Genomic DNA, 23814 nt, shown 5'->3' on the forward strand with positions numbered 1-23814 from the left:
CATCGGTCCATATTGAGGGTATGTTTGTGGGTGTAATGTTATTTTCCCCTGTTTTCGCTTGTTTACTTGGCACGTTATGCAGGTATCACATTTCTCATGTAGAAAACCTTTCAAATTGGGAATATAGATTTTCTTATATAAAGCATTGTACATCTTACTGTACCCAAAGTGACCTCCGCCAATGGAGTCAGAATGAGCTTTGTTGAAGACTGCATCCCTCCTGCTGTATGGTATACATAAAAGAAGTTTCTTTCCATTAGCGAAACGATTAATCCTATATAAACGGTCATCTTTAATTTCGTACATTTTCTTCGTTCTTTCTGAAGTGGTGGAACAATTTTCGGGATCTTGAATCGCTTCATAGATCGGTCCAAAGAATTTATCTTCTTTTTGCAATCTAGCGACATCTAAGCCTTGTTGGAATGTTAAAGGTACGTCCAGTTGTTCAGGATAGAAATCTTTTGTCTTCTCGATGTCCGTATTTCTGCTTAAAATATCGGCGGGATTATTTTTGCCAGCTATATGTACAGGAATGTAACGGTAACTTTCGAGTTCGATACAATGTGTCCTAACGCAAAACTTTTTCTTGTATAAATTTACACTTTTCCACTGAGAGTTTAAGTCCTGACGTATGCAAACGAACAAAACTTGCCTTTAATATGTCTATCATATGCTCTTGCGAATTTGACCATAGGAAAACGTCATCCATATAACAGTTGACATTCTCTGGGTGCACATTCGCTAAGGTCATAGCCATAATTCTAGAATATATCGCTCCTGCAGATACGAAACCCTGAGGAAGTCGCTGGAATTGAAAACTACCCAAACTTGGAATATTGAACGCTGTACATGGTCTCGATTCAGGTGTAATTGGGATGGAAAAATATGCCGACTTTACACCCAGGACTGAAAACCAATTATGTCCACTCATCGTTGTCAAAATGTCATGTATTGGAGGTAAAGAAATTGTGTGGAACTCTGCGAATTTGTTTAAAACTCTGGAGTAAAAGCAACAACGTAATGAACCATCTGGTTTCTGAATAAATAGCATCGGATTATTGAAAGGACTTTCCGATCTTTCAATGATTTGTTGGTCTAGTAAAATATTGATTTGTTCTCGCACTAGAGGACGAAGAGCGGCGGGAACTTGGTATCGTGGGCGGTGGAACGGAACTTTCGTTTTCAACTCAATGTGGTGTCCATAGTTTTTAACTTTCCCAATTGTATTTTTATTCCAAGCGAAGACATCTGCAAATTCAAAACAAAGATCTTCCAATTGTTTCTTGATTGCGGGATCGGGCTTATCTCCAATTACCAAACGGGATTTATCGAATTCCTTTCTTGCGTTAACTATTTTGTCAATTTCTTCTTTTGTTAAGCCCTGTTCTTGTAGATCTTTCTTTGAGATGCATTTTTCTGCTCTCCCTAGAACGGTACCTTGTTTCAATACAACTTTCTCACAAGTAAAATTTGTCACTTGTATGACGTCATCCTTTTATTCAAATAGAACGCGAGGAAAAATAATTCCCTTTTTCGATTGAATTTCTAAGTTAGGCTCTAACATCGTTTCACATCCGGACCAAGAATTTCTAAGTTTTACTAGGATGGTTACAGTTGATTTTGGCCTAATGAAACATTTTCGCGGTGTAATAAATACAGGAACTAAATATGCTTTCATAATATTTGTCGTTTTATTTGAAACGTTCATGGGTTCAATGTTATTTTTAACCTGTGCCGAATTCTTGACTGATCCATTTGTCTTAATTAATGGTAAAGGTGGACAACCGAATCTTTGTATACTCATGATTTTCCTACCATAATCAATTTGAGCCTACGTTCCTTTGGGAAGTCCATTGGCAATGTTTAGTAGGGTTTTGCCATTCATATTTCCATAGAGCAGATACGACATCTTACGTTCATCTTTTACCTTCGCAGTGTACGTCACATAGCTTCCGCAATATTTGCGTCTGAAAGTCATTTTCCGACGTTTTGGCATCTTGTAGGTTCGAAACTATGTTCGATTGTGGAAAGTTAAATAGAACCTTTTTCTTTTCTCAGTGGCAGGAATCACCTCCTACGAGTTTTAACAGTTTCCTTCTAATTCTCTCTCTCTCTCTCTCTCTCTCTCTCTCTCTCTCTCTCTCTGTAGTGTTTGAACAAAAGATGGGACTTATTTCAAAGAAAGAGAATACGTAAATAATAAGTTATCTTTTTCTCTGACACAACAAACAAACAATTTTACACTTCGAAAATAAAACAACAATCAATGTAAACTAGTGAAATCAAAACAAACACAATATGAATTCGGGTGTTACAAAATTATTTGGACATCAGAACAGAAATTACACTTAATCGAGAAAAAAACTCAATGGGCCTTATGCAGACTCGTTCTGACTTGTGATTAGAACCATACTAAAGAGTTCGACTAACATAAGTTTCCTCCAGTAGTCAGGCCTTAAGTATGACACTAATCATGCGTCAAAACGGGTCTGCAAAAGGCGGAATATCTCGTAGGCAGCAATTTCTGCTTAAAAGCTACGCGTAATCTATTTGGTAAACTGTTCACAAGTTTGCGAGAGTATGCAGCAGTAATATTGGTCCATTCTTGACGATGCCCGTTCTTCAGATGCGCCTTTGAGGTTATGGATGTTTTCCGAACTTGTTTCTCTAGTGTATCCTACAAATGTTCAATGGTGTTCATATCTGGGGACTGTGGAGGGGGATGGAATGCCTTTGGTCAATTGTTTAATAGCTACAGTTGTATTAATATGAGCTATGTGTTTTGGGTCGTTGTCTTGGTAGAACTTGAATGTATCTAATATCTCCATTTTTTCTGCACTCTTCTTTAAATTCCCTTTGAGATGTTGCAGGTTGCATCTTTGCCGATCACAAACTTTTCAGTATTCTTGCCAATTTGATGTCGTGAACAGAACCCAAACAACCCCTGCGGGGCTTCTAATCCGTTCCTACTACTACTACTACTACTACTACAACTACTACTACATTAGCTGTGGATATATATATAGTACAAGGGCAAAATTACTACTACTACTACATTTGCTGTGGATCTATATAGTGCAAGGGCAAACTTATTTTAATGAAAGAAGTTTAATGAAATTTTTTTAAAAAATAATCGTTAAATCACTTTTTGAATATTACACCCTCCATTCCAAAAGAAACCGAACGTTTTAAAAAAACAAAAAAGCAATGTACATTTTGGAACAAATCATTTTTATTAATCAATGTATTCCCCTTCTGCATCGATACACATATTTGCACGCTCCAACAAGTTGTCAAACGACTTCTCCATGTCCTTTATTGGAATGGTCTTTAGGACGGCGGTCGTCGCCTTCTCAATTGTATCAATCGATGCGTGCCACTTTCATTGCCAAATGCAGTTTCGGGAACAGATAGAAATCGCACGGAGTGAGATCTGGTGAATAGAGCGGATGATGCAACCGAATAATGTGATTTTTGACCAAAAATTCAGTTACAAGTCGCGAACGATGTGATGGTGCATTATCGTCCAAAAGATTCCAACTGCCGATTTCGCGATATTCGGGTCGAATACGACGAATTTTTGCCAGCAAACGCTTCATGACGCCCAAGTTAAACTCTCCAGTGACTGTCTGGCCGGGCTGAACAAATTCTTTGTGGATAATTCCTTTTGAATCGTAAAAACAAATCAGCATCACCTTAACTTTTGACTTCACCAAGCGACTTTTTTTTTGGGTGTTCCTTCATCCGGCGCTCTCCATTCAGCACTTTGCCGCTTTGTTTCGGGCTCATATTCTAAACACCACGTCTCGTCACCAGTTACAATCGATTTCAAGAAGTTTCGATCCTGCCGAGCACTTTTAACGATGTCTTTGCAATGCGCAATTCGATCAACTTTTTGGTCTTCGGTGAGTTTGTGTGATACAAACCGCGAATTAACATTCTTAAGGCCCAAAACTTCGGTCAAAATGCGGTATGCGGTTGTTTGAGGAATGCCTAATTCCATTTCAATAACTTTCACCGACGATTTTTTGTTATGTTTGATGAATTCACGCACTTTTTCGATGTTTTCTTCCGATAATCCGGTCCTGGGACGGCCTGATCTTTCGTCATCATCCAGCGTCTCTACCCGATTTGAATCGCCTGAACCACTCGTAAACACTCGTACGGGATAGACACTCATCACCATATGCATTTTGTAGCATTTGGTGCGTTTCACTAAAAGTTTTACCCAGTTTAACACAAAACTCAATTGCAGCTCGTTGTTTGAAACTCATTTTCTGACCGACGTACACAACACACTGACAGTTGAAACGCATCATGTCATGACATTTATACCAGTTGTCAATGAGGGACTACGCCATCTACCGGTAAAATATTACAACAGATGGCACTAGTGGTACTATTTGTTTTCAAAAGTTCGGTTTCTTTTGGAATGGAGGGTGTATTTTTAATCTTATTGTAACGAAAGAAGTGTCATAAAAAATTTTAAAAATAGTAAAAAAACTGTGGTAGGCAGGATTTGAACCTACGCCAAAAAACATTTTCTTTACTAGCGTGTTGCGGTAGCCCACTCGGCTACCAGAACCGACAACGTTCGAGTTTACTTTGTGCTATATGTAGATCATGACTCGTGATATCATATCTGTATCGGCGAATCAGATCAGAGAATACCTGAAACGTTTGGGATCCGCAAATATGCTTGCAGGTAGAGGTATTCGTTCATTGACTGTTCGATGAACACCAGCTCACCTACCCCAGAGGCTGACAAGCAGCCCTATACCATTACGCTTACTCCTCCACATACTGACGGCTGCAGATTTTGTTCCTCCAGCTCTGTACTGGAACTTCTCCACACCATTACCTTTCCATCAGAACAGAAGCTATTGAACTTGCTTTCATTAGAAAAACTCACCTGGTTCCGCCAGTTGACATTCATATATTGGTATTCTTTTGCGAAAGCTAGTCTTTTCCTCCTGTTTGTTTTGTTGATGTGAAGCTCTCTGCGTGTTATGCGGCCATGAAAATCAGCTCTTCTCAATACTATTCTAATTGTATGGGGGACTCACATCAATCCCCATTTCTTCGTCAACCTCAGCAGCGATTTTAAGAGCACTTATTCGTGGATCCTTTTTCACTTTCTAGACTATTGCGGATTTCTTTCTCTCTAAAAATGTCCTTGGATGTTTCGTGTTAGGGAGGAAGTCAACTCTATCTTCAACCTTGTATTGCTTGATAATATCACAAGCATTTTTATTTGCAGTATCTCTGCAATTTTTCTGCAGTTTTTTTCCTTTTTATAATAAAAACTGCTAATTGTCACTGTTCAAATGTCGTGTTCTTTCCTTTTCGACCCATTCTTCGCGGTGACAACGAAGTGCCATGATAACGACTGCACTATCTTGCTGCAATAAAGACTGCAGTACCTAACACTTCCCTCAACACCAGCGCCACCTGTCGTAGTACTGGCCTCATTCTTATAGATGTACCTCCGAATAATGCTGCTGGGAAAAATTTTGCATGGCTTTCATTGCGATTACTTTTATCCGTACTGTTGACAGCAATTACACACTATGCAGGGTGTTTCAAAACAACACCGACAATGTTAGAGAGGTGATTCCTGACACCAAGATAAGACGAAAAGCATAGACCAACCTGGGTGCACAAATGCTTCCTTTCGGAGTTATAGGGTGCCGAAATATGCAAAATTGAACTTTAAGGTTCCTAGCTTCAAAACTATGGGACCTACCGCAGTCGGGACAAGACTTCACTTAGAAACTAATATGTACCCTATCCAAAAATCCATGTTTTAGAATCCTAAAGTACTCACGAAACAATTTTTATAGAGTGAGTTTGGCTACTTGTATATAATTTGAAGCACTCTCCAACTAGGTCTATAAAAATTATTGTGGAAGCACAGCAGTATTCTGAAACATGGATATCTGGATAGAACACGTACTATTTTGTAAGTGAAGTCTTGACCCGACTACGGTAGGTCCAAGTCTGGAGTAGTTTTGGAGCCTTGGACCTTCAAAGTCCAATTTCGCATGTTTTCGGCAGCCTGTAACTCCGAAATTAAGCATTTGTGCACCCAGGTTGGTCTATACTTTTCGTCTTATCTTGGTGTCAGTAATCATCTCTCAAACGTTGTCGGTGGTGTTTTGAAACACCCTGTACACAGCTCCTTTTTTCTTATGTATCTTTGTGTACAAAACATGTTTTCATTTCGGAGTCACAGTCCATTACATGTATTTCATTGGAACTCTCCGAATAATTCTGCTAGTTACTATCTATCTATCTATCTATCTATCTATATATATATATATATATATATATATATATATATATATATATATATATATATATATATATATATAAATATATATATACCCGTAAACTATTTCTGTTATTAATAACGATACGAAAAATGGTAAGGAAGGAAAGGATTGTTGTCTAGGGGTGTTGAAAATATATGTTGAAATTTTGCTAACCACACCAGCTGTTTAAGCTACAAACTGATAACGCACTCTAAACTAAAAGAAAAAAGTTATTTTTATACCGCAAAGGCTGTTGAAACAAACACATCAAGGTATGCGAAAATGACACGGTTAACCCCCTGTTGTGTGAGGGAAATATAGGACACATCAAATTCGTTTCCTTATAATCCCTACCGTTGGTATATTGAGGGTCAAAGGGGACAGCTTATTGAACAGGCAACGTTGCATTCCTATTTAACATACGACGCCATGCCAGTGTGGAGCGCAAACAGCTTTTGCAATTGGATACATTACACCACTTTAGATTGAATAGTACCTATTTCCAATAACTTCCCTCTCTTTTCACAATATTGTATCTTCACAAATAACGGAGTTGAACTATGTTATCGGTGTTGTATGCCAGTCCCTGAAGAATATCGAAAAGGATTGGCGCTCGTGACAGTGTGCGAAGCCTTTCACATGTTGACAGAAGGTGATAGAGATCAGAGACGATTACATTGAAGAAACGTAACAGGTGTTCTTCTGTGCATAAAGCCAGGTACGAATTATAACAACGTTGCATTACTTTTATTCAGCTTTTGTACGTAGCCTTACGCAGTGACTTTGCACAAATTTGAAAAGATGAGGAAAGTTTATATAAAGCAGAGAGGTGAGTGGCAAAGTCCTCTACAGAGAGGTGAATGGGGGCTTCTACAGCTTTAACCAAATACATTCTACTTGAAACAATCTTACCTAAAGGTATTTTGCTTACCTTTTTCTTCTTTGCCTCTTCCTTATGTTCTTCCAGTTTTGGCTTTCTCTTTATAGGTGTGTTTCTCATTTTCGTAGCAGCCAACTGCTCCTTTTTCCTACCATTTATTTCATTCACCCTAAATATTAAATATATTCCATTAGTTAATTACAATTAACAATTAAAGTAAGTAATGGTCAATTGTCAATTGCAGTTGGCTATTAATAAATGAGAATCAGTAGCAATTAATCAATCGATTGAAAGTAATTGCAGTGGAAAGTAATTGCAATTGAATTCAGTCATTCAATTGCAATTGAAATTAATTGGCAATTGATTCAATTGCAATTGATTTCCACAGCAATTACTTTCAATTGATTGATCAATTGCAATGGATTTTTACTGATTAATTTTCAACACTGTAGTTCAGAGAGGGCCTGGGTCAATGGAATTTTTAGCCACGGCCGACTGTCCTACCACCAATCGCGACCCACGACCCACCGTGATCCACTCTGACCCACCACCAACCATGAACCACTCTTATCCACTGTGACCTACAGACCCATCAAAACCCATTGTCATCAACTTTGACCCATGATTCACGCTCTCTTCTCTACCGATTAAGAGTTTAAACTTGTAATAAAACAAGGCTATGAAATTATCACTCATCGGAGTTTGAATTTCTACGATCAATCGCTCAAGCACCGCTCTATTACAATAACGGTGGATCTGACCTTTACGAAATAAAATGGTAAAGTGTATGTCATGGACCAAATTACGATGAATTCAATTATATATATATTTATTATAATTATCATTGATAATTATTTCTTTGTTGAATTATTGATACTTTTCAGTGGAAAAAAGAATAAAACTTGAAAGTCCCAAATCAAGGTAAAGTACACCAACGTAAAGAAAAAATATAAAATTTTCCATTTAATTAAGCATACCATACAAACTTAAAATGTTCATGTAATTAAGCTTAAGTACAAATTTTGTGTCTATTTTTCTCACAACTATGCGGCTTGATTTCCTTGTGCTCTGAACGCTAAACACAATTTCTGCAATTATTATAATAGAAAGCAGTAGATATATAATGCGAGGCACTGTATGTTTTGTTTATCAATTTGTTTCTGAACTAATATAGATCGTTTTCGATTAATTTTACAAATCAACCCACTACCAATTTCCCATATGTAGAAAGTCCCCCCCCCATACAAGAGATTTTTTTAAAATGCTAGGACACGTTCTCTTTATTTTTAGCTCCCTAAATTGTAGTCGAGTCGTGTCGAGCCGAGTTTAATAAATAGCTTCCTCGTTCAGCTCGTTGTAACTCGTTTCGAAATCATGATCTGATTATACTGAAACGCGAAACCCATGAGAAATGTAAGCAGTAAGTAATATGTAAAACTTTTAGTGGTGCTCACGACAGGGGTGTATCTTGTCTCGTACTTTTAGTGCATCTCGACGGGTACATTTAGTGCTTATCGTCTCATCTCGATAGGGAGACGACGATAGATTTTTATAACGAGACAGTGTCAAATACCCTAAGCACTGGTGTCATTAACTTGTTGCGCCACCAACGATTTTCGAGATGGTTTCTTTTGCATCGTTTTGTGCGCCTATTCCCACGTTTTATGCGCCACCGGAGGTGAGTTAAAATGGATCTAAAAATATGGCGGAACAAGTTAATGCTGCTTCGCCACCAACGAATTTCGAGGTCGTTTCCTTGACATCGCCTAGTGCCGGTTTTGTGCGGTTTTATGCGCCTATTTCTACGTTTCGTTCGTCACCGGAAGTGGTTCAAAATGGTCCTCCAAGGTGTGACGCAAATGACCCACTGTTCCACCACTATCGAATTTTGATGTCGTTTCTTTCTCATCGTCTAGTGACTGTTTTCTGCTGTTTTGTGCGCCTATTTCCACCTATCGTTCGCCACCGGAAGTGGGTCAAAATTGGCCTCCAAGGTTGGATGAAAATAAAACACTGTTCCGCCAATATCGAATTTAGAGATCGTTTCCTTCTAATCGTTTAGTGCCTGTTTTGTCGCGTTTTGTGCGCGGATTTCCACGTTTTGTGAGTCTTCGGTAGTGGGTCAAAATAGGCTTCCAAGATGGGACGAAAATGACCGAGAGTTTCGCCATTATCGAATTTGGAAGTCGTTTCCTTCGTATCATTTAGTGCCTGTTTTGTAGCTTTTTGTGCGCGTATGTCAACGTTGTCTCTGTTATCGGAAGTGAATCAATATGGCCCTCCAAAATAGGATGAAAATAGCCCACTATTCCACCACTATAAAATTTCCAGGCCGTTTCTTTTGCATTCTTTAGTGCCTCTTTGTGCTCCCATTTCGACGTTTTGTGCGTCATCGGACGTGAGTCAAAAAGGGCCTCCAAGGAAGGACGAAAACGACCCAGAGCTCCGTCACCAACAAATTTCGAGGTGCATTTTTTCGCGTCGTTTAATGTGTGTTTTGTGCCGTTTTGTGCGACACCAAAGTGGGCAAAATGGTCCTGCAAATATTTCGGAACAAGTTAATACTTTTACGCCACCAACGAATTTCGAGGTCGTTTCCTTTAAATCGTCTAGTGCCTGTCTTGGGCGGTTTCGTGGGCCTATTTTCACGTTTTGTGCGTCACCGTAAGTGGGTCAAAATGGGTTTCCAAGATGGAACGAAAATGACCAAGAGTTCTGAAACTATCGATGTTCGTGGTCGTTAATTAAACATCGTTTAATGGCTGTTTTGTACCGTTTTGTGCTCCTATTTCCATGATTTGTGCGTCATTGGAAGTGGATCAAAATGGGTCTCCAATGTAGGACGAAAATGAACCACTGTTCCGCTACTATCGAATTTCAAGGTCGTTAATTTAACATCCTTTAATGCTTGTTCTGTGTCGTTTTCTGCGCCTATTTCGACGTTTTGTGTGTCACTGGAAGAGGGTCAAACTGAATCTCCGAGATGGGATGAAAATGGTCCACTGTTGCGCCACTGTCGAATTTCGAAGTCGTTTTTTTCGCAACTTTTAGTACCTAATTGTGGCGTTTTGTGCGCCTATTTCCACATTTTGTGCGTCACCGGGAGTGATCAATGTTATCCTACAAATATGGAGGAACAAGTTAATGCTGTCCCGTCAGGAACGATTTAGAGGTCGTTTCCTTCACATCGTTTTGTGCGTGTTTTCTACCGTTTTGTAAGGCTATTTCCACGTTTTGTGAAACCATGGTAGTGGGTCAAAATGGACATTCAATCTGGGAAGTAACATGACCCACTGCCCCACCAGTATCGAGTTTCGAAATCGCTTCTTTCTCATTGTTTAGTGCCTGTTTTGTACCGTTCTGCGGATACTTTCATGTATTTGTGCGCCACGGGAAGTGGGTCAAAGAGAACCTACAATTATGTCAGAAAAAGATATATTCATCCCACTTTCAAGGCCCATTTTGACCCACTTCCACTGACGGACAAAGCAACACAAATCACACACAAAAATGTGAAGGAAAATACCTCGACATTCGATGGTGACGGAATAGCATTAACTTATTCCGCTATACTTGTAGGTCATTTTGACACATTTTCGTTGATACACAAAACGGGGAAATAGGCGCACAAAACAATACAAAACAAGCACTATACAATGCGAAAGAAACTACCTCTAAATTCGATAGTGGCGGAACAGTGGCTGTTTTACCTCGCACCTTGATGCCCCATTTGACGCAAGCGAACAGAACGGTACAAAATACACACTAAACGATGTGAAAGAAACGTTCTCCAAATTCGTTTGTGGCGAAACAACATTAACTTGTTTCGTTATATTTTAGGTCCATTTTTACCCACTTCCGGTGAAGCACAAAACGATACATAACAGGCACTAAACGATGCAAAAAGAAACGACCTCGAAATTCGATAATGGAGGAACGGTGGATCATTTAACTCCCACTTTGAAGGCCCGTTTAACTCACTTCCGGTGGCGCACAAGACGAGGAAATAGGCACAGAAAACCTTAGAAAAATATGCACTAAACAATGCGAAAGAAACGACCTAGAAATTCGATAGTGGCGGAACAGAGGGTAATTTTCGTCACACCTTCAAGGCCCATTTTAACACACTTCTGGTAGCGCACAAAACGTCTAAATAGGGGCACGAAAGGGCACAACACAGGTACTAGTCGATGCAAAAGGGACTACCTCGGAATTCAGTAGTGGCAGAGCAGTGGGTCATTTCCGTCCGAACTTCGAGGCCCATACTGACCTTCTTCCAGTGACGCACAAAACTTCGAAATAGGTGCATAAAAAGGTACAAAACAAGCATTAAGCGATGTGAAATTAATGACCCCGAAATTCGATAGTGGCGGAACTCTTGGTCATTTTCGTCCTATCTCGGAAGCCTATTTTGGCCCACTTCCGGAGACGCACGAAACATGAAAAAACGCGCTCAAAACGGCAAGAAACAGGCACAAAACTATGTGAAGGAAACGACCTCGAAATTCGTTGGTGGCGGAACAGCATTAACTTGTTCCGCCAAATTTGTACGCCCATTTTGATTTATTTCCTATGACGCACCATACGTGGGAATATGCGCACAAAAGATGTAAAACAAAGCACCTCGAAATTCGTTGAAGGCGGAACAAGTTAACGACGACGTGAGCACCAATATAAGTATATACTGTAGTTCTTACCAACGAGGCGAACTGCACGGTCCAATCTTTTAGCCAAAGCAGAAGCCCAACCGGGATAGTAATGTCAACCGGCTCAGCTCGGTTCAACTGAGCGAACAGCTTGAGCTGGCTTGGTTGGGATGACCCATTGATCGGGCTCAATTGAGCCGATGACTTGAGCCGGCTAGGAAGGGACGAGTCATCGATTCGGTTCAATTGGAGACGAAGGCTCGAGCCAGCTCACTTGAAACGTGTCCATCGGCTGGGTTCGAGTCAACTCAACTGAGCCGATGGTTCGAACCGGCTCGGTTGGGGTGAGCAATCAGCTCGGTTCGGTTCAGCACGGGTGATCCACCAGCTCGAGCTGGCTCGATTGGGTGAGCTGTTGGCTCGGCTCATTTCTCTTTTCGGCTCGATAGTAAATGAGCTGTGAGGGAGCCGCTTGAGTCCTTTTACAACCCTAAACCTGGTTCGAACAGTTTTGAACATTTTTGGCCGGATTCTATATCTTTTAACATGTTTGGCTCGAGCTCGAACATTTGCTCCTCCTGCACTCAAACCCTGAACCTCGTGACCAATGTCCTTGCCTCCTGAAGATTTCTTGACGACCGAGATTTACAGTCAACTAATTTTTAGTATTCAGATACACATCGCTTATATTTTTTATGCTTATACACGGTGTTATAATAATAATAATTAGTTATAGTAGTAGTATCACCGATAATTATATTGCCTATGTAGGATACTTGAAGAGAGTAGTACTTGGAACTACACAAAGGCTTTAGCTCGAATTGGCTCATTTTGGCTCGACTTGACTCGAAAGTCGATCCGAATTCGAGTCGAGTTGGGGGAAATTCTTCGAGTCGAGCTCAAAGATGTATGCTTAGAGTCAAGTCGTGTTTTAAAGAAAACTAGCTCGAACTCTCTCGTGCCCATCCCTATACGGGAAGTAGTTGACCGGAATAGTCCCCTTTCGGTAAGGACCGCCTAAGACGAGTTGACATTTATATATATATACTGTATGTGTGCGAACGCTTGGGATACCCACCCCTGAAACCTGTATTAGGTAGCATGTACCGGAGCTGGCTGACCGGAATTGAGCAATTTCAATACTGACCGGTTGTGTTCGTCAGTACGAGTTGATTGATATATGCATTCAATGTATGCAAAAGCTAGAATTACCAAAAATCCTGGAAACTGTATGAGGTGCCATGTACTTGAAGTGGCCGACCAGAAAGTAACCAATTTCGATACTGATCGCCTTCTTTCGGCAACGTAAATTGATTAATAATTATATTACACTTGTGCATTCGTTTAAAATACAGAAAATGTGTTAGGTACTGTGTACCGGAATTAGTTATCTGGAAGTGAGCAGCTCAGGTACCGACCACTTTTCTTCGTCAGCATGAGTTAATTGATATAAACCTATACCTTGCGCGTGCGCGAAAGCTAGAAACACCCCAACCCCTGGAAACTGCGTTAGGTACCGTGTAACAAAAATGGTTGACCACAAGTGATCAATTCCGGTACGGATCGCTTTCTTTCGTCAAGCCAAGTATATTGATATATATGTTGCATATGTGCAATGATTAGAAATATTCCACCCCCGGAAGCTGTCTTATTCCCAATTACACCCTAATTTTGGGATTCTTCTAATGATAGGATATATTTCCTTAATCGCTAATTTTGTCGGCAGTCGCTGTTTTTCTCGGCCGTTATTTTAGCAGCAAATGTTTTGTCCGTTATCAATTACAATTAAAAATTACTAGTTTCAATTGTCAATTGCAATTAACAGTTAAATGTTTCAATTGTACCCTTTGCGATTGACAATTAACAATTACAAGTTTCAATTGCCTGGTGACCAATTAACAATTAACAATTGACGAAAATTTAATTGCAAGTTTGATGATTGAATTCAATTGCAATTGAAATTAATTGCCAAGGACAAATTGAAATCACTTGCAATTAATTTTCAGAGCAATTACTTTCAATTGATTTTGCCCAACATTGCTGGGTCCCAGTTCTCCAGCCACACACACACACACACACATTACACACACATATATATATATATATATATATATATATATATATACACTATGCGATACAATGGGGGCCGCGATGGCTCAGTGGTAGAGCGTTCACCTCTGGTGCTTGGGGTCTCTGGTTCAATCCCAGCTCGTGTCAAGTGGAGCTTGTGGTTGACAAAACACCATGTGTATAGGTTTTCTGAGGGTTCTCCCGTTTACTCCCAGTTTATTCACTTCATCAATTCATTCATTTCTCATCATCACCCCTAGTTTAGCCGAGCCGACATAACCGTGGGGCATAAATCTGGATATTTTTCCTAACTAGCTATTTTCGTTTCCATTGCTCATAACTAGCAATATTGTCTATGGAACCCAAAGGTCCAATGCCGTTTTTATCAAAACCCCGGAACCATTTCCCACTTTGTGTTGCTACTTTTCAGATATCCATCTTCATAAATTAATAGTCTCATCTGCTCCTAGATCTTTCTAATTGTATTTTTCCAATTGGGATTCCGGTTAAAATTTGAAAAAGTCTTTCCATATTGAAATGCATGTGCAAAATCAGGTGGTCTCTCTGAAATTAGTTGCGTTCCGAGAATACCTCTATTTAGAGGTGGCTAATTTCAAAATCCCATATAGAAGCAGAGGCCAATTTTGCTTGAAACGAAAGAAGCACTAAGTATTGAACCACGTCGATAGGAATATCAATTGTTACCGTATAGCTACTATAGAAGCTGAGTGTGGGATAAAAAAATGATAAGAAAGAAAGAAGAAATAACTAGTGTGGTACGAATCAGCAGCTTGTGTTGAAGTCGAGACATATGGGAAGTAGAACTTGAGTAAAAGCATGATAAAAATAAATTTGGAGAGAGAGTCGACTGCTAAAGGTTGCCAAATATTATGAACTGGACGGAAAATGCAGAAGACTGTATGTTCGTAGATGAAGCAGAGTACATCAAAACGTATTAGTGGTGGATAAAGGATGACGACATCACGATATAGCTAAAGGTACTTTTGCAGTAGTATCTTACTATCTCTTTTGCTCAGAGAGCAGTTTTCTATTTTTGACTTTATTTTTACTGGTACGTACGTTACAAGACATACTGGGCCTTATGCAGAGTCATTCTGACGCGTGATTAGTGCCATACTAAAGAGTTCAACTAACATATCGTCTCTTTCCGACATTAACGCAGTAAGTGGCAGTTTTTTCGAAATTGACTTTTTGCAGTTTTTGGCTCAGAATTTTAAGGCGCAACAAATGGTCTAATCGCCATGTTCCTATCTTTAACCGTTGCCAAGATAGCTATGTCGCTTACACGGGTGTAATAAGACTTACTGGAGGCAAAAATGTCGTATGTAACACTCAGTCATTTGTATTTACTATATAAATGTTTTCGACTTGTAGTCTATATTGTTTCACACACCAAATTATTTTCGTGCTTGGAGCAAATAAATGTGGTATGAACATGATTATTACAATATGTCATGGCAAAATTGTAGTAAGCGACAGCTTGAAGTTGACTCTGAACAGCTTGAAACAATTTTGATGTAATGATATCAATGATTTCCAGTATTTGTTGCACTTCTGTTTAACTGCTAAGAACAAATGCTTTTCCTTAGAGCAATTTTGCTCTCTTAAAAATATACGTAAGGGGCTCTCAGCCTCACTTCTGAAGTAAACGGTAATATTATTATAGCTACTTACTATTGTTTTACTTGCAATAACAGTGTATAACGTCTTATAATACATCTTAAGGTTTCATATTTCGGTGCAGAAGTTCTTCGGTGAAAACTTCCGAAGCTGCACAATCGTCCACTTTACACGACTTCAGAGCGCCTATTAGGAAAGAAATAGTGTGTTGCGAGCAAGCAAGGAAATAGGAGATTTTATGTTTGGCGTTTAATAAGTTTTTCCCAGTAGACTGAAAGTCACGAATTGTATTTTAATCCGTACAAGACGAAAACAATGGTAAGGTTTGAAGCAACTTTTAGAAAGTCTTCACACTTTTTGTTTGCGTTACCCTTTACTGTATGTTTTTAGATTTCAATTATCTAACATCATTTTACTAATTAGCAGGGTAAAATCAATAATTTCGTTTTCATTTATAATAAATTTAATAATTTCAAAACTTGTCAACAAAATAGAAACAGACATTCCCTAGTGGGTCGGGTGTGTTAAATGGACGGTGTTATTATAATGGTTTCAGCGAGAGTGGTAAAATTATTGTACACTCCAGATCAAAAAAATGCGACAGCTAAGGCCGTAAAGTTAGGTAACCCAATATACACCTTCTTATCCCATAATCGTGTCAGGTAAAGAGACCCCTCTCTCTCCTCCTTTCTTCTCTCCCATACTGAAATTAGCTAACAACACAAGGGCAATTCGAATCCAAACTACACATGACATGAAATAATAAAACCGAGACAAAAGAAGACTCATAAGTTGATGTAGGGAGAAACTCAAACACACACAATGAAAAACAAACAAATGGACGTCTATTACACAGAAATTCAGAAATGAGGCAGAGAGAGAGAGAGAGAGAGAGAAATTTAGAGAAGAGGAGAGGAGAAGGAAACCGAAAGAGAGAATATATAAAAATATGGTATTCAAACGTAATAAGAAAAGAACCTAACATTATAAAGTTCCGTTTTTAGAAATCCAACAGTAATATAGAAATAACGTATGTTTTTACATATTTGTTCAGAACTATACGAATATATAGAGGTTGCTTTAAACATTCATTAAATCACTTTCATAAAGGATAGCATACTCAAATTCCAGTAGAACTGTAGATCTCGAAGACACATCTAGTATAATGCCAGAAGTTTCATGCACATGTTTTTTTCCGCGTGGTTCGATTGCAAATTCGGTAGTGTTTATTGGGCGTACTGACCCAAAATAAGTTCTAATAAATCCAGTACGTAACGTTGGTCATATCCTCCATTTCAGACTACTAATGCAAACTGAGGAAAAAATAAAAACGTAAAGAAAAGAAAAAGAAAGAAAGAAAGAGAAAATTGAATAACTGCTTTTTCACTGCTAAACTTCTATTAGAAATACCCAATATTAAAAGACCAAACTGTATCGTAATGAAAAGTTACAAATGTTCGAAAGGAAAAGTGTATGTTTCTCATAGATGCAGCATGTATCAAATTTCAACGTGAATAAAACACATTGAATTATAGGATGGAAACAAATTTTTTGTCGAACTAGTATAAATAAAATTTTGTTTTCAAATAAAAAAAGAGGATACCATTTTCTAGTCTTTTCAAATGATTTATCTGTTCCGAACACCCAGCATCAATTTCATCTCTTGCGGATGTAACGTAATTTGCACAGAAGGAATGAACAGGCAAGAGCTCAAACGGATCATCGTGTCAATCGAATGATGTTGATTAGGTTATAGACCACCACTGGGTCGAGGATTCAAACCCGTAGTGACCCGGTAATTCGACTGAGACTCGGTAACCTAGAGGATAAACAGATTTCACTTATTCCCTTGCGTAAATAGTATTTCTGTCAGAGATGACCAGGACTGGAGATGTTATCCCTACAGAACGAAAAACACTGAGCTGAAGTTCCCAGTTAATTACATTTTCCAGACCAGTATATCGGGTTCTTGATCCGTTTATCTTTGGAACACACACACGCACGTGAAGTGCGTGTTTGTGGGAGAGAGAGGAGGGGAGGAGTGAAAGATGCAAAGACAAAATAGGGGAACGTGAAGAAAAGGGAGGGGAGGGATCAATATTTATATGAAACTTACTTGTCATTACAGTGAATGATATAGAACACACACACACTGTTTACTTGAATTATCGCCAGTGATGTTTTGTAGGGTCTCCATAGAACATGAATCTTTGTTTGCAGCCATTATTGAATGCGAATCACACTACCTGATGGGGAATCGAACCAAGATTTTCCATTTGGAAGTCTAGCACTTCACCACCAGACTACCGATTGCTTTACCCAAACTGTGTTTAACAAATGGTGTAATGTTTCTTTCTATGAACGACAACACGTAAAGTACATACCGCAGATCAATGATGTCTTTCGAATGTCTAGTAATTCCCTTGCCCTTTCCCAACCAACATTCTTAATTCGCCTCTATCATGATACAGATGTTTGCTTCCACATTCTTAAGGATTGCTATTCCAGTATGATAAGTGAATTCATCACAATCACCTTGTAAAAAAATCATCTTTGGAGCGAACAAGATTTCAACGTATGTTAGATAGCTGCATTATTTATAAGGCCATTGCGTTTCCCCTTCACTAGCATGATATCTTAAACTACAAGCCAAACATTACTTATTTTAGCACTGATTTTTGGAATGAACCGGCTGCTGCCTGTAAGGTTATTTGCACCAAAGTACGCAACAAAATGCATGTATTCGATGGCGTAGAGAGAAATGGTAGAGTGCTCACTAATAAAGGAAGAACGTACAATGCAGGAAAAAATCCAGTAATTTCAACGTACAATTTCAAAAGTACGCAAATAATAATAATAATAATAATAGTAACAGTAATAATATGTTCCGTTACTCAGTCACTTTTTACTATTACTAAAGCGCTCTCTGATATCGATCATTTTCGATGAGTAATATATATCTACTCCCCACTTTATGTTGTGGAGCACGGCATCTGCAGTGTCATTGTTCATCTCAACGAGCCCAAAAACTATGAATTCGAAACTGATATTAGTTATTTCGATCATTTTTATATGGCTCACCCTGCTCCAAATTGCGGGGCTGAATTTGGATTTAAACAGCATCAGATGTGTAACTGTTAGCCTCAGCAACTCCAAAAAATATAGATTCGCCAGTAGACCCTAATACCAGCCGTTTTTCGTTCTTGTTTTAAATATCGCTTCCCTTCCCTCTCTCTTAAGTTCCACCGTCAAAGTGATATGACAGAAACCATCTCAGGTCCGAACTTCATCCAAGTTGAAAATTTGATCGAGATTGGTTTTGGTGGTTCGAGTCATTAAGTTTATATATATATATATATATATATATATATATATATATATATATATATATATATATATCCCTCTCCCATTCCACTTCCCATTTTCTCCTGTGAAAGTGAAATTGTAAAAATCATCTCAGGCCCGAACCTCATCTATGTTAAAAATTTGATCGAGATTGCTCATTTGGCTCAAGAGTTTTATTTATTATTTCTAACTCCTCCCTCCTCTCACAACTAAGTTATATCGTCAAAGTAAATAGATAAATACCATCTTAGGCCCGAACTTCATCTAGGTTGAAAATTTTATGGAGATCGGTAGGGTGGTTCAAGAGTCATGAAGTCACAAAGACAGTCACTTACATTTTAACTATTTTTTTTTTTTTTTTACATATATCTCCCTTTTCCGGCCCCTACGTTGCACTGTCAAACTGAAATGATAAAAGTTATTCCAGATCCGAAACTTATCTATGTTGAAAGTTTGAGAGAGATCGATCGGGTGGTGTAAGAGTTATTTTTACACGCTGAATTTTTATTCATTTTCATATATCTCCCCTCCTCGTACCCTAAGTTTTACAGTTGCAATGATAAAAAAAGCTTCCCATTCCCGAATCTCATCTATGTTCAAAATTTGATCGAGATCGGTCTTATGGTTCAAGAGATTAGGGGCCACAAACATATTACTTTCAAATTTATAATATAGGTTATTATTATTATTATTATTATTATTATTATTATTATTATTATTATTATTATTATTATTATTATTATTATTATTATTATTATTATTTGCGTACTTTTGAATTGCACGCTGAATTTACTGCATAATACGTTTATATTTCTGTAATTTTTCCTGGATTGTATGTTATTTCCTGTATAAGTGGGCACTTATTTCCCTATAAGTCGTCGAATAAATGAATGTCTTTATACACTTTGGTTCAAATAACCTGACAGGAAGAAGCCGGTTCGTTCCAAAAATCAGAGTTAAAGTAAGTAATATTTGGCTTGTAGTTTAAGGTGTCATGATAGTGTAGGGTTAAGTAATGGCCTTGTGAATAATACAGCTATCTAACGTAGCTTCAAATCCTGTTTGCTCTAAAATTGATTTTTTTACAAAGTGATTGTGAAGAATTCACTTATAATACTGGAATAGTAATCCTTAAGAATGTGGAAGCAAACATCCGTATCATGAAAGAGGCAATTTAAGAATGTTGGTTGGGAAAGGGCAAGGGAATTACCAGACATTCGAAAGACATCATTGATCTGCAGTATGTACTTTACGTGATGTCGTTCATAGAAAGAAACATTACACCATTTGTTAAACACAGTTTGGGTAAAGCAATCAGTGGTGTAGTGGTAAAATGCTAGACTTCGAAATGGAAAATTTTGGTCCGATTCCCCATCAGGTAGCATGATTTATTCGCATAAAGTAATGGCTTCAACATATATCCATCTTCTATTGGAGAACTTAAAAGCATCACTGGCGATAATTCAAGTAAACAGTGTGTGTGTTCTATATCATACACTGTAATGATAACTATGTTTCATATTTATATTCGTACCCCCTCTCTCTCTTTCTTGATGCTCCGCTATCCTGTCTTTGCATCTTTCACTTCTCCCCTCCTCTCTCTCCCAAAAAACACGCACTTCATGTGCGTGTGCGTGTTCCAAAGTTAAAACGGAGCAAGAGCCCGATATACCTGGTCTGGAAAATCTAATTAACCGGGAACTTCGACGCAGTGTTTTTCGTGCTCTTGGGATAAAATCTCCAGTCCTGGTCATCTCTGACAGAAATACTATTTAAACGCAAGGGAATAAGTGAAATCTGTTTTTATCCTCTAGGTTACCGAGTCACAGTGGAATTACCGGGTCACTACGGATTTGAATCCTCGACCCAGTGGTGGTCTGTAACAAAGATGGTTATTTTTCCTAACCCTCCCTCATCCTCACCCTCAATTGACGCCCATCACCCTTACTCTCCCACACACTCACCCTCTATTGACGTCCTCACACTCACCCTCCCTAACACATCACCCTCCAGTGACGCCCTCCCCTCACACTATCTCACACTCACCCTCCATTGACGCCCCACATTCACCCTCCCTCACACTCACCCTCCATTGACGCCCTCCCCTCACCCTCCCTCACACTCACCCTCCATTAAAACCCTCATCATCACCCTCCATTGACGCCCTCATCCTCCCTCACACTCACCCTCCACTAACGTCCTCTCCCTCAATCATCGCCCTCACCCTCGCCCTTGCTCACACCCACACTCAAAATATAGAAATATTATTGAGTGCTTGGTAACAAACCTAGTATTTGATAACATAATAATTATATGATAGAACAAGCGAGTATCGTTCTACAGTATGAAACAACGGTAAGCTTCCAAACTATACAAATTCAATAGTAAAACTGGAAATAGTAGAAACCGGAAGCAGTTAATTTCTACCATTTACGGTTTAAATATTAGGTTGCGAAGTAGATGGGACCTATTATTGGAACGACGAATCGTTTCCCGGAAATAGTTTCTCAATAGCTCTTACCGTTTTTGAGTTATGACCAATATTGTTGAAACCAGAAGTGGTTCAACATAACTTCTGGTTTAACTCGAAGATTGGTGAAAGAGATGGAACCTATTTTTGGGATGCTGAATCGATTCCCGAAAACCGCTTGTCGATAGCACTTACCGTTTTAGGTCTAGGAAAATCAATATTGAAACCAGAAGTAGTAGTTAATTTATACCACTTCCGATTTTAGTGGAAATACAGGAGTACAGGTGGTTTGTCCTCTTAATACCTTAAATCGATTTTTGAAAACTCTTTATCGCTAGCTATGTTTTATATTCGTTTATGAATATGTTTGTTGAAACCAGATATGGTCGACTTCTACCACTTCTCGTTTAAATAAGATTGTTGAAAGAGATGGAACCTATTCTGGCAATGCAGAATTGATTCCCGAAAACCGTTTGTCGATAGCTCTTACCCTTTTAAGTTTATGAAAATAAATATTGAAACCTGAAGTAGTAGTGGATCCTACCACTTCCAGTTTTAGTAGAAATGCAGGAGTTAAGGTGGTTCCTTTCATATCCACCTGTTTCCGTAAACCATTTGCCGATCGCTATAACCGTTTTTTACTCGTGGTCTTTCATTTGAAACAGGAAATTTCTAATTTCTAACACTTCCGGTTTAACAGATTCACTGCCAAGGTGATTTGAGCGTACCTGTTATGTAGGAGGTCGTTGAAGGAGATGCAACCTATTATTGGGATGCTGGATCGATTCCCGAAAACCGCTTGTCAATAGCTCTTACCGATTTTGATGTAATACCTGTTGACAGACAGACATAGAGACGGACACAGCCGTTCTATAAGACTTCCCTTTCATATGCATAGCGTAGTTTGGAAGTCTAAAAGTACGTATATAGCCAAAAGCAGAAAATATCTTTTTATTTGATAATTAAATATAAAGTTATTTATTGCGGCTTGCAGCTTTGTACTTTTCTTATATATATTTTTTTCTCTTACTTAGAAGAAGAAATAAAGCTTTTTCTTAGTTACAATTTCAAAATGAATGAATATATGAATATTTATTAGTTTCTCTTCTGAACGAATATATATAGAAAACATTATTTCCTGAGAACTTGTAGTATTTTAATGGGTTACTTTCGTTAGACCTGAAATTTTCGGTAGCCAAAAACTTGCAGTAGATATTTTTATATATTCCGTAATTATTATTTCTATGAAGTGAAAATATATAAATATACAAAAGTAATAAAGCTATGAGAAACATCTTGTCTTCGCGCATGAAAAGGTATGAAACTGATGGAATATTGATATGACGATTTTCTGTGAACGACGATTAATTCTAAGATAAAAACTACATTACATTTTCTAACATATTTTCCAGAAATGAAGAATTGCAAGATAATTAATTTTATGAACACTTACCCTCACCCACAATTGACGCCCTCACCCTCACCTCCCTCACCCTCACCCTCAACTGACACCCTCACCCTCCATTGATGCCCTCACACTCACCCTCCCTCACATTCACCCTCCCTCACACTTACCCTCCATTGACGCTCTCACACTCACTCTCCATTGACGCCCTCACACTCACTCTCCCTCACACTCACCCTCAATTAGTTTATCGCCCTCACCCTCCAACGCCCTCACCCTCAACTACTAAGTAAGGGTGAGGTGAGGGTGAGGGCGGTCCTCATGAGGGCAAAATGAGGGACGATGATCATCTCTGGTATATAACCTAACCAACATAATCCGACAGACACGATGATCTGCTTGAGCTCTAGCCTGTTTTTTTTTTTAAATTCTTTATTAACAGTTCTATCTCATGTACATTGGACAGTTATAAAAGCAATACAAGAGCGAGTTGATTAAAAAAAAACTGGTTATAAATCTGAAAAGTTTACAGAATTGTTATGGAGCTAAGACAACAAAATAATTTGCGAAGTGTTGTTTATACTGCACATTCATTTGCTGTAAATGGTACCTTAAATAAGACAAATACACATCGACATGATATGGTCGATGTGTGGTGAGCACATAAAGAAGTGTATATGCAGCGAGCCAGACTACACTGTTATTTTTTGCTTTAGGAAAATAGTTAAAATCTGGATATATCAGAACATCAGTAGCAGTAATATGAGATGGTGAAGAATGACAAATCTTACTTATGAGTGTACTAAATTTGGTCCATATATGTTGAATCTGTGTACAGTATTGGAAGCGATGCTGAAGAGTATCTATATTATGACAGTAGTCACACAGATTACAAGACACTATACCGAGCTGATATAGTCTGTCTCGCGTTTCGTATTTATTATTAACGATAAAATACCAAAGAGATCGTTGCTGGGTAGTTAAAAAGGGAGCATTAATATTTTGCCAAATATAATTCCAATGAAGTTGTGGTTCTTTCAATT

The 23814-nt window shown here is 38.5% G+C and overlaps 1 protein-coding gene across 1 annotated transcript in view; it reads right to left on the reverse strand.

Moving 5' to 3' along the window:
• LOC145692256 (RNA-binding protein 4F-like) overlaps positions 1 to 23814 on the reverse strand; it is a 343186-nt gene that overhangs the window by 95606 nt on the left and 223766 nt on the right. The window contains exon 5 of the mRNA XM_081767552.1: positions 7246 to 7363. Coding sequence (XP_081623678.1) covers positions 7246 to 7363 — 118 coding nt within the window. The remainder of the gene's footprint in view (positions 1 to 7245; positions 7364 to 23814) is intronic.

This window comes from Thermobia domestica, chromosome 8, assembly GCF_964235325.1.
Source record: "Thermobia domestica chromosome 8, izTheDome1.hap1.1, whole genome shotgun sequence".
NCBI classification, from domain to species: domain Eukaryota; kingdom Metazoa; phylum Arthropoda; class Insecta; order Zygentoma; family Lepismatidae; genus Thermobia; species Thermobia domestica.